The sequence below is a fragment of the Ascaphus truei genome, chromosome 2 (assembly GCF_040206685.1).
Source record: "Ascaphus truei isolate aAscTru1 chromosome 2, aAscTru1.hap1, whole genome shotgun sequence".
In the NCBI taxonomy this organism is placed as follows: domain Eukaryota; kingdom Metazoa; phylum Chordata; class Amphibia; order Anura; family Ascaphidae; genus Ascaphus; species Ascaphus truei.
This window is the reverse complement of record NC_134484.1, coordinates 72019275-72034138: the sequence shown is the minus strand read 5'-3', so window position 1 is coordinate 72034138 and position 14864 is coordinate 72019275. Positions and strand designations below refer to the sequence as shown.

At 41.8% G+C, this 14864-nt stretch overlaps 1 protein-coding gene across 1 annotated transcript in view; it reads right to left on the bottom strand.

Annotated features, from left to right (window-relative positions):
• VIRMA (vir like m6A methyltransferase associated) overlaps positions 1–14070 on the bottom strand; it is a 39025-nt gene extending 24955 nt beyond the window's left edge. The window contains exons 1-8 of the mRNA XM_075582709.1: positions 13955–14070; positions 11936–12051; positions 10242–10328; positions 9065–9113; positions 8076–8250; positions 5967–6089; positions 4510–4782; positions 2346–3495 (exon numbers count right to left, since the gene is read on the bottom strand). Coding sequence (XP_075438824.1) covers positions 2346–3495; positions 4510–4782; positions 5967–6089; positions 8076–8250; positions 9065–9113; positions 10242–10328; positions 11936–12051; positions 13955–14017 — 2036 coding nt within the window. The 5' untranslated portion in view covers positions 14018–14070. The remainder of the gene's footprint in view (positions 1–2345; positions 3496–4509; positions 4783–5966; positions 6090–8075; positions 8251–9064; positions 9114–10241; positions 10329–11935; positions 12052–13954) is intronic.
• Between the last annotated feature and the right edge of the window lie 794 nt (positions 14071–14864).

Sequence of the window (14864 nt, the reverse complement as noted above, 5' to 3'; positions counted from 1 at the left end):
GCGTCAAATGACGCCGCGGGTCACGTGACGTCACATGACCCCGCAACATCATCTGACGCGGATGAAAGTAGGCGGGGGGCGGGCGCGTGAGACCTGGGGGGAGAGACAGGGGGGCGCAGCACTAAAAGTTTGCGCTCCCCTGATATAAAGAACCCCCAAGCCGAATCCTCAGCGATCGATTACAGGAGAACGGATCGATCGACAACTTAGCTAATCACTCGTGAGTGTGCAGATTGTATTGATGCACATATTGAATGGGGGAAATTGTTTTTTTTTAAAGCGGCAGCTTGAACTGCCTCAATGTGCATCAATACAATGAACACAATGATGAGTAGTTAGCCCAGTTGCCAATCAATCGGTGAAGATTCGGCTTGGGGGGTTCACTAAATGGCTGCAGAGGAGTATTCTGCAGTCAGTGGAATGCATTTGCATATTAATATGACAAAGTTCTGTGGGGAAGATCATGTGATCAGGCAGTCACTAGATACAATTGGTGCACTGCTAGAGAGGGCAGGGCTCAAAAAGGGATGTGCCAGAGCCTGTTTCAGAAGAGGAAGGGGATGTGACTTTGTAAATGTTTGCTATAGAAACCAAAAATGCTTGTTACATTATAATACATTAAAAATGTCATCTAGAGTTGTTTTTAAAAGAAAAAAAATGCTACAAGTATTTTCTCATAGTACAGAACTGATTTATTTTAAAGAAACATGTAGAATATTGCGTGGACTGCAGCTATAAAGGAGCAATTCAACAACATCAAAAATGTAATACAGTATCAGTGTAACTGGCTTCTTTAAAAAAAAGTAGTACGTCTCGCTTATTTCTACCTTATTTCTTGACTGGATTCAAGCAGATAAGCTACTTATGTTCTGTTTCACAACTGATGGCACTTTGCAAACAAAGGAACTATGCCAACAATGTTAACGAGTAATGTTTGTTGGTGCTATCATTTGCCAATTGTAAAAACCCTCCAAACTATTTATTTGCCATAAATACCATTTGCCATTTGAAAAATGTTAATATTTAAAAACTTGTCTGCTTTTTTTTTTAATTTTATGGATTTCTGCTACATTTATTTTATTTACACTCGTCACTGTCCTCGGTCACCGCCATCCCAGGTGGTATTACTCTAAAATACTGCGTTTTACGGTAGCCAATGATTACTCGTCAATACCACAAGTGGTAAAGATGTAATTTTTAAAAATAGATAGATACATACTTAACCACACACACACACACACACACACACACACACACACACACACACACACACACACACACACACACACACACACACACACACACACACACACACACACACACACAATAATGCAGCGGGTAGAAGCAAATTGAGGCAGCAGTAAGGGTACAATGGAGTAATTCTATAGAATGAATTAGTCCCAAAATTGCTAAAACTAGGTAAATCCAAGTGATAAGTGTGTGTTTCGGGGGGGGGGGGGGAGGGAAGAGATCTGCAGCTTGATAAGATGGTCCTTCACCATAGAAATTAATCTAAATCTAAATATATATATAAAAAAAAAAAAGCGCAGCACCACTCTTCCACATGGCACAGTATTGTTGGGAAAGTTTAAAAAGGTCTAAATCTAGACCACCTCTGATGAAGTGAGATCTGACCCACGAAGCGCGTTAGGTGTTGTACTGTACTGTGCAAGCTATTTCATATAAGTAATGTGGTTGCTACAGCAACCTGGAGTGGCGTCCTTTCCGACATCATCAAGCTGCGACCAAGCGTTCTCACATGTGAGCATCGACCGACGGAGACGCCAGGAGAAGCTCCACGGAGCTATCGGAGGCGGCTGAGAACGTCGACATAGCAAGGAGCAGGGCACCAAGGACTAACTGGAGGCGCCAAAGAACGTATGTCCAGTGAGTATCACCATTAAAACCGCCTCAAACTTGTTCCCAATAATAAAACAATACTGTGCCATGTGGAGGGGTTTTTGCGCTTTTTTTCAATATACATATACACACACAACTCTGCTAGCCTTAATGCAATCACTGAATTGCGGCAGACTCCATCTACTGCCAGTGGCACGTTTAACAGGTTAAATGTAGGCGATTGGTACCTAAACAAAATGTTGGTTCTTTGTTTTGAAAGTAACTATGATACACATACTGCAAGTAACCAAATAGAGAACTCTCTGATGAGCATGAATTTCACTTGACACTGAAGTGAAAAGGATAAAAAATAAAATCATGTACACGTTTAACACGCATAGGTAAAACAATTCTATTTACTTTCAAACATTTGTTGGCCCACTAAATGGGAATACTATGCATGTTCAGTAATGGGTACCACTGGGGTATAGCACAGGACATCTTACCGAAATAAGATAGGGTAAGGATCATCCCTTTCAGTGGGTCCAGTAACGCGGGCCTGAGTCGGGAATGACTTTACCGGCGGCTGAATCATTGTATGAGGCGCTGTCTCCAGAAGGTGAAAAATCTCATTAAGGAGGCCAAGCAGCTTCTCCAAGTCTCCTTCACTTATATTAGAGGACTCCAGGAGGTTATCCATATCCATGGGGACTTCCGCATCAGTCTCATATTCACGGCTTGGCCTCTGCAGGCCAGGCTCCATGTCCTGATGAGGATCACCATGCTTGGGAACGGGAGGGGTGCTTTCGGCCAGCTCCTCTCCTAACCTCTTCACACAAGACAGGATTTCACAGAAATGACATTTCTGCAGAATAGCAGAGCAGGCAGTGACCACTCTCACGGTTTGATCTAACAAGATTAGCTCCAAGAGTTTCTGGTAACCGCTTTTCCCCTGGACCTCAGACGGGCTTTTTAAGAATGCCTCCATTCCCTCAGTTGTGCTGATAAGGCTGTCCAATGATCTCAAAGCATTTAGCTTGAGAGAGGATGATACATGCTCGGCAAACAGCAAGTCATACAACTTGCCAATGACGTCCACGTGCAAAAGAGCTTCAACCCCCCGAGTTCCACACTCTGCCAAGGAGGACACCAGCTTGGTGCCAGCTTTGAGCTGTCGGACATTCAAAGCGATTGGCTGCTGGAGAGCCAGCTGCAAGCTCAAAGCTTGCATGGTCCAGTCTACTAGTTGACTAAGATAATCTCGTCCCGGGTCCTTAAGTTGCAGAAAGCTCAATCCTTTCGCTATTAAACTGGGTACTTCTTCTAAGGCTGTGACCCACTTTGCACTTCTGTCATCTTGGTACAGTTCCAGTAGCTCTGTTAGTTTGACTGAAACCTCTGTTGCCCCAGAGTTTTCCTTATCAAGATCTTGGTCCCTCAGTTTGAAGATTTCGTTCTCAAAAGGAGTCCTGTAAGGGCAGCTGAAGTACAGTAGAGGTCCCAGGTCCCTATCATAAGGGTCATAGGCCATGGTGGGCACAGAGGCCAAATCCTCAGGAGTGTATTCAATGTCAAAGCTTGGGTACTTAAATGCTTCACGCTCCAAGTCAGCGATCCCATCTTCGTCACTTGAAATCTGTTCGTAGCCATCATCTCCTAATAGAGAGAAGATTTTTGTTCAGTAAAGGTTTCAACAAGTTTCCAAGCTTAGTGATAGCAGCCTGGAAAGGACTTGCATTAGGATCAGCCCAGACATCAAAAGGATAACACCTACCAAATAAAGTTTAGAGAGGTCTCCCCATTCTGATATACCGCCCCCACCTCCCCACACCCAGGACAGAATCCTAACTTGGCAACTCATTAATATAGATATATCTTTATGGCCCCCTCGGACACCACATACACTGCAAAGTAACCCCTCTGAGAGTCGAGTGGTTAATTTGCCAAGTTAGCATACGCTTTTGGGATATATAGAAATATAGTCCAAGAGGGTATGCGAATTTGGCAACTTAACCACTCGACTCTCAGAGGGGTTACTTTGCAGTGTATGTGGTACTGTAGTGTCAGAGGGGGACAGCAATGGTGCTCATTTGCATGTTATTACCCATAATCCCTGGCTGCAGTGAAAGCACTGTATCTGGTGTGATTATGGCTTTGGAGACCTATGCTCATAAGTATGATCATTTATCATTACAGCAACAAAAAATATTTAATTTCCCAAAGGGCTTACATTGTATTTAAATTTTAAATATATAATAACAAATGTTTCACCAGTAATAAATAGAGACTTACATCTCATTTTCAAGTATGTCCTGGGACAGAGTTATGGTGGCAATACATGGTTATGTTAAATGAACAGAGGTTATGCATCATACTTAAAGACCTCTATGGCCGAAGTGGTGGCTCTCAAACCTCTCCCCAGGAACGGAGCATAATCAATGCATTTGCACACAGGCTGGATATTGTCCCGCTGTCTAGGAATTCTGGTATGGAGAGGTTTGAGAACCGCAGGAATACCAAGCACGTGCCAAACGATAGGCCTTTCCCACCAACAGTGTGTGGTCATAATCGGCTGTGACAGCTTTATTTTCCCTACGTATAACACCTTGTTCCTCTGTCTCAGGAAGATGCTGAAACTCTACACAACCAGATTCCGCATCAAGTCCTCACCTATTTCCTCATCTCCCTCTTCTTCTTCGTCGTCTTCGTCGTCGTCATCATCATCCTCTGGTAAACTGTCACCTGTGTGCTCATCATCATCGTCATCATCTTCCTCATCCTCAGAGTTGAGTTCTTCGTCCTCGTCATCTATTTCATCCTGAGGGTCATCGTCGACATCCTCTTCGTCGGAGTAGTTGCCATCGGGGTGAATAGAAACCCGATCAGGAGATATGGGCTCAAAATAACCCTCCCTTTGCTCCCCGTCATCTTCCTTGTCCGCACCTACCAGAGAAGGGCGTGTATGAGACACAAGGTACTGATCAGAGCAGCAACACAACCGTATGCTAAACTTGCATCAATAATAGGCTGATTCTATATTGTTTCTTCTTTAGAAAAAGTCCTGCCTCACTACATCATACATTATAATATAAAGCGAGACTGGATCTTTAGAGCATGTTAATCATTTTTTTATTTTTTTTTCATTTTATTATACTTTAAAAGATCTTTACTTGCCCTTTCGTAAGCCGTTTAAAAATAATTATTTATCTGATGACCCATTCAGGAAATATAAACATTTGAAATATTAAGTGTCAGGGCTCCCCCAGAGCAGGCGAAAGGTTACCATGGTAACCTCAGAAGCGCCAGATTAAAGTCATGGTTTTTAACAGTAATTTATTTTTTTTAAATTAAGCAGAATATTTTTAGGGGGCAGGATACAAGCAAAACAAGAGATAGGGGAACAGCACACTCAAAACAGAGACTATGTCTTGGCATCAGGTTAGAAAATACTTCCAGCATACTTGCAGCGTAAAATCAGTCGCGTTAAATTAAAAAATAAATAAATAAAGTAGGCAGAAATCAGGAAAACAACATTTCAGGCCACATGGCCTTTTAGCTGTATTAAGTGTCTACGTATGGTTTGAAGGTGCATCCGCTCATACTAACAGTAGAAACAAATATGCGACCAACTAAACCTTTATTGTATTAGTGAAGTTGCAGCAGTCAGAACTTTTCATTATTAATCCAACAGGAAAGCAACTAGTGCACTTCCTCCATCAAAGCTGTAATCCATGTGACCAGTTACCATGAAACACCCATGAGCACCAGAAGATAAAGCATCGCAGAAAAAGGTTTGACACTTTTTAGCGATGGCAAATATTTGTCATTTATCACCAGAGAGCAGCTGGCTTTGACCGAGAACAATGACAAAATAACTGTTTCTTATCACAAGCTTGTGACGGGAAGCAGGGGAAAAAGTCTTCATGCATTTCAGTTAGTGCAGCATGAACAGATGCTAAAGTACTCCAGGTATTTCCAAACACAGCATGCAGATTGTAGAAAAATCACTAAACATCGCCCTGTTTTACTGATGTGCTCATGAACCCAGTGGAATGCATTAAAGATCCCTCTGGCAGACAAGGTGTTAAAGGGAGAGACATCAGTGATGTAACATGAAGGAGCGCTACCTGAGACTGGCATAGGCTCATCCTCGTCGTCATCAGGTGGAGGGGGGCCCGGGGGTGTTCTTGGCCCTCTTGGCTGCGGTCTTGGTGGGCTACCATTGTATTGATCTTCTTTCTCATCTTTAACTTTACAAAGAAAAATGAACAGAAAACAGAACAAATGCAACACAATCACTAAAAGGCAGACGCAATATACACCGGCTGCGACAACTACAGGGTATGAACACACAACGAGTGACAAAACCAACAGGAGTGTTCTGTCTATAGTTGGGAATTGGTCTGCCTTTGTTTCATTAGTACGATAGGCTGGTGTGTGAAATGTACACAATGAAAGTATCAATTATTAATGTACTATTACACATTTAAATGTGGATAATATTTTTTCTTCAAACTGGCATGTAACCGTGAAGATTGATAAAGCTTAATCTTCAACAAAAGGTGCATAGTCACAGTCACTTTACACCAGAGCTCTGCTGGAACCAAACCTTCTGATGAAGTTTGCGCTAACCCAAAAAAGCGGTACAATAACTCGCAGTCATTGCTATGTGTTTCCAAACCCAATTTATCCAATTGGCTTTCATAGATGAATCCAACCATGCTTGGGGCCCATACTTGGCTGCAGTTGTTTATTTTCAAATTGATTACAAATTGCATTTGTGACCTCTGGATTTGGGAGTATCCGACAGTCCGTGCTTTCTTTTGTCTGAGCAAACGCTTGTTGAACACACAGATATCACACAAAACGGATAGCTAGAGGAAATCAATCTCCTCCCAAGTCTCAGCGCACACAGGTTTACAAACTAACTTTAAAGCAACCGCTTTAAAAAAAAAAAAAAAATAGGATTGAAGAAGGGGTGCCTGGAGCTGCACCCCCCGCTTCCCCAGATACTTACCTAGTAAGGGGGTGCCAGTATCTGCGGTTTAAAGCTCCTGCATCATGTGGGCCAATAGGAAGACACCAGGGATGACGTTGTAGCTTCTGATTGGCCCACAGGACTTTTAAACCGCCATATTAGGAGCCCTGGCTGGGTTCACAACGGCAGCACCCACTGGAGGTCAATATCCCGGGAAGCAGAGGGTCACCGGAGCTGAGATTAACGCAGTTCAGCTCCGGACACCCCCTGCTTCAATATCTATATACTGTATATATTTATGTTAAAAAAAACTTCTTGCTTGCACTGCTGTTTTAAAAGACTTTCAAAATACTTAGACAGGGCTGGGAAATAAATAAATACATGTATCCTGTGTACTATTCACCCGCAAGCAAACATAGTCACATTAATAAAATACACCTGCGTGTTTATTATTTCGCATGGCTTTGTACTTTATTCTTTGCATTACTCTCCCTCACACCACACAGCCTGTCCTCCTTCCTGCAACTGTCTGTAGCCAACAGGCGAGTGCTGGTTTTCCAGCCCTGCTTCCAGGTATCAAAAATGTAGTTTAAAAAAATAAAAATAAAAAACCAGTGTAAATCTCCCAGATGTAAACCCTTACACGTATCCCGGCTATGAATAAACACATCTTCAGAGGGATTGCTGCTTTAAATTTGGTGCAACAGACATGACATTTTAAAAGAACTACTACTGCATTGTCATTGTTCTATACAAATGTTTATTCTGTTTACGTAAATGACAAATATTAGAAACATGTTGCATGTGTTTGGATGGATATTAGGAATAAGCCGGGAGTGTTGCCAAGCATGCTAGCATTTGTACAGGTCTCCCACCCATCAGAAGTAATATATACTGCTTGGCAGATAAAGAGGTGCTCTGTAATAGCAATTTCCTTTGAAGGACATTTTAGTTGAAAGAACCAGTGATGATACAGAAAATATTGTGTCTGTGGCACCTCTGCCAGCTTAGAACTCATTGGAGAATAGCTCCGTTTGTTCGGATTGCCAACCAGGAACACAAATGCAATGCCAGTGGCCGCTATCTTCTATCCCAAAATTGCTGGTGACTTTAGAGGCCGGAATATCAGTTCAGACACCAGCCCGGTTAAAAAAAAAAAAAAAAAAAAAGGAAGAAGAATAGTTGGGTAGGTGGGATTTCACCCATAACAGTTTGCACACGGACCGCTGCTTCCGCTGACCGCTGAAATGATGCTCACCATGTTTGGGATTTCTTTTCAGGCCAAGCTGCTGGTGCTGTGGGGGAGGTGGCGGGGGCGGGGGCGGTGGAGGAGAGTCTCTGTCATGACTTATTATCACTCTGTCTACAGATCCATACACAGCCAGAGTCAGGCAGTTGTACCATCCCTTCAGGACAAGTCCATCTGTGTTAACCTGTTACAGAAACACAACAGTTTGATCTCAAGGCAGCTCAGATTAGCTTAAAGAGCAGCTTCAGTACTTAGACATTATTTGAGATGTTTTTATCTTTGTTACATAGCTTCCATGCCTTGGCTTACTCATATCACCCCAGTCAAATTTAACTCATTGGTTTCATATATAAAACATGTATTATTACCAAGCATTTGTTTGTGTAGTTAGTATGAAAGATACTTAGGAACCTTTGTGATGTTTCAGACACAGCTGCTTAGCAACATATCACACAGTGTTTAAAATGCAGATGTTTTGTACAAACTTTAACAGCGTTGCATTGGTACCAAGTAAGTAAAAATAGTTGTAGAAACTACATAAACAAAAGCAGAGCAGCCTATAAGCTGGAGGTGGATAGTACAGACATTGTATTCGCTTGCTTTCTCTATTCTGCATATGTCAGTTGGCTCTCTGAACGCTGCAGTTCACACTACATTTGTTTGCTGGTCCTGAAAGATTTTTACTAGTTCAATGTAATTATCATTCATAGACAATGCTGCACAGGAACATACCAGATGATGAAGAAGTCTTACAAAGTATTTACAATAGTGTGTAAATGTTCTAATAATATACTGTGGCAGCCAAGTAAGGGCAGGAACTTGCAATAATGTGGACAAGAACCCTCCCTAACATTGAGGTGGACACGGAACAGTCGGGTAGAATGTGACATCAGACAAGGTACCATCTCTTCCTTAATGTCACATCAGGAAAACATTGTAATAAGCACCATACATCTCACAGGACATGTCTGCATTACAGCACAGCAGCCCTCCGTTACCTTCGCATTCGGTCGGAAGATGATGGACGTGCTCTCGTCGTAGTCCAGGCTGTTGAAAAAACAGATGCAACAGATGTGATTTACGAAATTATTCTTACAATGTCGTTTTCCAATTTCTATTCCATTTTCTTTGCACCGTTCCTAAACACCATTTAAAATAGCAGTTCTCAATGTGCAATTAATCTTATGTAAATGATGAATGCATTTACTATTTGGAAACAACCTGTTCTAATGACTTCATTTCTAGATAAAGACACCACACAGTGCTATGCATTTCATAATTCTGTTAAAAAAAGCAACCATAAATCTTTAAATACACAAACCATTCGTCAGGACTTTACCTCCTACATTGAGCACAGAATATTCTCAGCCACCACCTCCTGCTCTCCCCCCCAAGAGTTCATCATCTCTTCTAGTTTTCTTAAACATCTGCTTTCATATTTCCACTACTCACAATCTCTAAACGGATAGCAACAATGGGCCAAGTACAGGGACTGAAGTTGCACACACTTCTAGGCTGTACTTGTAACCGGGACATGCTCTCTGCCACTAATGGAGGGGGGAGTGGAAGGTGTAGACATAGTGGCGAGCATACACAGTATTAAGAGGAAAAAAAAAAAAAAAGCTCCTAGTGACTCCATGCCAAATAAAAATCGATTGAAGGACAAAAAAATTAAATTAAAATAAAAAAACCCAGCACAATGAAATGCAACAAATAGATATCATCAATATTGCGAAGTAAACAAACACCACCAATGTTTTGGTCCCCTCGATTATGTTGGTTTAGTTCCCAATATAGGTGGTTATTGTATGTATGTCAATGTACATAGCACGTCACAGCAGTAATACACGTGACAATCATATAAATAACAAATAATACAAATAACATGTAAAGGGGAGAAGTGCTTCAAACATAAAAGTAACAATAGGAAAAGGAGTCCCTGCTCCGAAAAACTTACTATCTAATTGATATTGTTTGCGTTTCCGGTGCTCGGATTACTGTTTGTCTTTCCGTACTCCAAATGTGCACAAACGTTTACTAGTTCACTACTATGAAGCAGGGTTTATGCATGTGACTCAAATGTATGTGCAGCTCCTGAAACGTTAGTGGAAACGTCACTTTCACACAGCCGGCTTAATATTAGGCAACAGCCGCTGTTGTGATCGGTGCACTTACCTCCCCAGCCTGTCAAACACCGTGGCACTCTGCTTGCCGACATTGTTGAAAAAAAGGTCCAAATGAAATGTGTGAGGTGAGGTCTCCCTGCAAGACACAAGGAGGCAAAGTATCCACCGTCAATGAGGATTTGCACAGACAGAGTAGCATCAATGTGCCAGGACTTCATAGATTGCACCAAAAATAAACACATGGAACATGTAGCCCAGAGCTAACCAACTCCAGTCCTCAGGCCACCCCTACAGGTCACATTTTCAGGATATCCCAGGTTCAGCACAGGTGGCTCAGTGAGCCTCTGATTGAGCCACCTGAGCTGAAGCAGGGATATCCTGAAAATCTGGACCTGTTGGGGCAGAGGAGGCGCTTGAGGATTGGAGTTGAGCACCCCTGGTTTGTAGCACGGAGTCGCCCAGCATATTACTCATGGAGGGGTTGTAAAATAAAAGGTACTTTTTCCAGTGGGAAATAATAGTTTTGCTGTCTATTAAGTAAACGCATATTATACAACACATTTACACACACAGACTACATTCAGAGCCCTGAAAATCTGCTAAAAACAGATTTCCTTTGTGACAAGGGGAGGCGAAAGATGTATCTTCTAACTCAAGTCTCACACCATTACATGCCATTTCCATTGCATGTATAATCGTTAACAAACATTGTGTGCCAGTTACATTGCAGACACATATGTAATCATTACCAAACAAAACACAAAACGCACCTCTCAAACTCCATGCAATGTTTGCTAAATCAAAGCACTACAAACCCCACATGTGGAGAAACGGTTAAAAAAAAAAAATGTTTTCTAAATCAGATGTTATGTAACAGAGTTTTGCAAGGTCACTGGTGTATTTGTACATGTTTTCTGACATCAAGACCTAAAGGGCAGACGCGGACATATTTAGACAGTAAGCACACAGTAACACACTGATGCATTGTATTCTATACACTGACAAATCACATGCACATTTAAATGCACACATACTGCACTTGTTTGCTTATATCGACAAGTCATTAAACTCCTTAAAATAAAATGTAAAGAGAAAAAACAAAAACTAAAAACATAAACTAGTGTTTAGAAATTCAATGGTCAATAGGAAGGCATGAAATGACAGTACCACAATTGTGCAAAATCCCCTGAGAATTGGCCCTAATTATTTCTATACAGTTGAATGTGTTATGAGTTCTCTACATTCACCATTGTGACATTGGGCTGATGGGGGTATTGATGGGCCCACATAAAACAGAAGATGACAAACAACACACTCTAAACAACTACTTGTACAACAATATACATATCAGCACCATTGATGTGATCAATGGATGCTTCAAGGACATACAAACTGCTGAACACCAGAGCATTAAAGGTCTAGATTCAAAAGAGCGGCATACACGTTTATGGCGTCATCACCAATAAATCAGTGTTACTATGCAGAAACAAAGAACATGTTCTGCGCTGAGGGGACCTGCAGGTTACAGGTTTATTGTGCCATCAAGAAGAAGAAATTGCAGAATACACTCGGCAAGGTTTCTCTGTTACAGATCACACTTTAGTATGATTTTGTATAGCACAAACCTATAAGCTGCTTGCAATACATTAGTGCACGCTTGACTTTCTTTCCTTTTACATTTAACTATGAGGGCTTGATGTGCAATATTCAGGTGCACATGGTTTGCTTTCATGTAGAACTTACCCATAAGCCCTGTTGTCAGGCAAGCTGTTATGTGCTCTGACTCCTGGTGGGATGACCCGGACTTCATTTATGTAAACCGCACATGGAAATCGGACTACGTCCACATTGGTGCCCTGCTGCAAAAAGGACATAACACACAGAACAGTAAAGCGGCAGTGTAGGTTTAGTCAAAACTTTTAGATCACACTTGTGCCCAAATATTCTACTACAGATATGGAGAAGTGATGCGAGTAAAGACACCGAATCTTTAAACAATGATACAGAGTTTGGATCAGTGGAACCGGCTTCAATTCCCGGGATCAGCTCTGTGTGACCTTGGGCACGTCACATTATCCCCCTATGACTCAGGCACCAAAAACAGATTGCAAGCTCATCTGGGCATGCACCGTGTCTGTAAAAATTCCTGTGTGCTGTGTACCGCACACTATATTGTAATGCGCTTTGAGTCCCATTGGAAGAAAGGTGCTACATATATACATAAAAATATAATATATATATATACGTGGAGACTTAGAATTTGCAAGAGACTCCGTGCTATATTTGCACATCATATAGCACTTCCAACATTTTCACATATAATCTCCCTTAATAAAAATGTACATTCATTAATGTATTTCCTTTTACCAGCTTTCATGTTTAATATTCTTACCTCTTCACTAGTAATTCCACATACACGTAATTCTCAGTTTCTTAAATTATCTGCAATTGTATAAGCTGCTGTGTATGTTAGATTTGCGATGTGAAAATCTACTAATTTTAACTACTTGTTTTGGCAACAGGCTGCAATGCAATTGCACCTCAAAAAAGCAGTAATCTGCTATGACATATTGTCCCCATTTTCCAGGCTGTTTTGAAATTACTCAGAAATAATGAGCCCTTTCTGTACTGCCCCTGAGTGAAGGGAGCTGCAACTTTTTTGCAAAACAAAGCCTAATGTTTCCCTTCCATTTGATTATTCAGGATCTCCCACCAGTCCTTTGAATATGAGTCTTTAGAGACTGTTTGGAGATCATTGCAATATTTGGAAAGTTGACTACTGTACTGTATAATAGTGAATGCATGGCTGGTGCCATCGGTAGGTTTATTTGGTGCAAAGTACGCTGCACTTTACAGAATATGGGGACAAGTGAAAATACAGGAAAATAAGAGGACAATATAAATACATACTGTGATTTAGTAACTCATGTCCTCAAAAGCATACAACCGGTGCCCGATTAACCTAGATTTAAATATTTCTACGAGGGCATTAGGCCCCACCAACACTACTGGTATTAATGGTTATATCACCTGCAGTGCTGTTTACCATTTACTTCAAGAAAACCAAAGGCAACTATCAAAACAACGTAACAACTGAGGCCATGAGTTTAAAACTCAATCTTTGTAAGCATAAAGTAACCCATTTATTTCGTGAATTGGGTTTAACAGCATATCTGAAGGTAACCCAACACCTCACTCACTATGGACTGCAACTCTCTGCACGAAAACATTGGTGTTATTTTTGTATGCCCATCACCAGGATGTCACACTAGAGGAAGATGAATATACAGGAAACAAAATACAACAAATACCCAGACATACGAAGTGAACAAGATCTAAATAGCAGACACTGGGTCTCGCACACACACACACCAGATTGTATACATTGACATATGCATATCTGCACATGTTAAAAAAATATACACTTGGGAGGAATAAATCTTGATGACCAGGAGCATACAACCCATCCAATAACAGAATAACCCTATTCCCCTATTATAACATTTGGCCCTACTAACCCCCCCCCCCCCGCAGTGTAACATGACAAGGTTGTACCCCAGCTCTCAGTACCCCGATGCAGCTCTCACAACACATGCACTAATAGCCTAGGGAGTGCAGGCCCCACAGCCTCTCACTGTCTGCCCAGCAGCAGCCTCGCACTGCTCCCATCAGGAAGATGGCAGCACGCCCATCTCCAGCCCTTGCCCACTCCCTCCCTTCTCCCTCACACAGACCCCCGATCATGCCGCCTCCTCCTCTCACCTCCGTGCTCTGGTGCTTGAAAGTCTCTAGGAACAGCAGCTCCATGGCAGACTCACCCGCCATGTTTGGTGTGGGCGGGCAGGTGAGTAGGCGGGACTTCCGCCCGGCGTAGGGCATTTCCGGGAGAGCGGTGCAGAGGAGGTGACTTGCACGCGCTAGTTGGCCGAAACGGACGCGCGTCCATGGCAGGAGTGGGGAGAGGCGCGCACTGTGGCTTATTAAAGTAGCCGTCCCACTTAGCAGCAGAGGGGACTAATGAAAGTGGCGTGTTTCATGCAGTGCTGGTTGTACTTGACTCTATTTCCATCTAGAAATATGTATTTGTTGATCCCAATACTTAGGTGCAACATATTGTTATTATGCGCCTTGTTTATTAGCGTTTCTGTAAAACTGGCTGGAAATGTATTTATTATCATTTTTATTATTTGTGTACATTGTTTACATTGCAGACAGTGTATACAGGGCTGAATAGAGAATGCGCTTTACTTATTTTTTATTTTTTTAGGGTAGAAGGAATGTAGAGGCATTTATTGCCCCGCTGTGTGTTGCATGCCCCTCTGGCAGTAAAGAGGCGAAGAAAAGGCATTAATCACCACGAATCAACGTGTTAAACTGCCAATCACCAATAGGTGTCACTAGTTATTCATTGTAGCTGCATCATGCTATTTGCGGTGCTGGGTTTAGATGATATCTACCTGACCGGCCCCAAACTGGATATAGATATATATAAAAAAAAATAATTAAAAAAATATACACACACACACACACACGGTTGCAGACCTGCCTAAGACATGCAGATGAGCATACATATATATATATATATATATGTATACATATAGAGAGAGAGAGAGACAAAAGGTGGCACGGAGTGCTCATTTGCATGTCATTTCCCAGAATATATATATATATA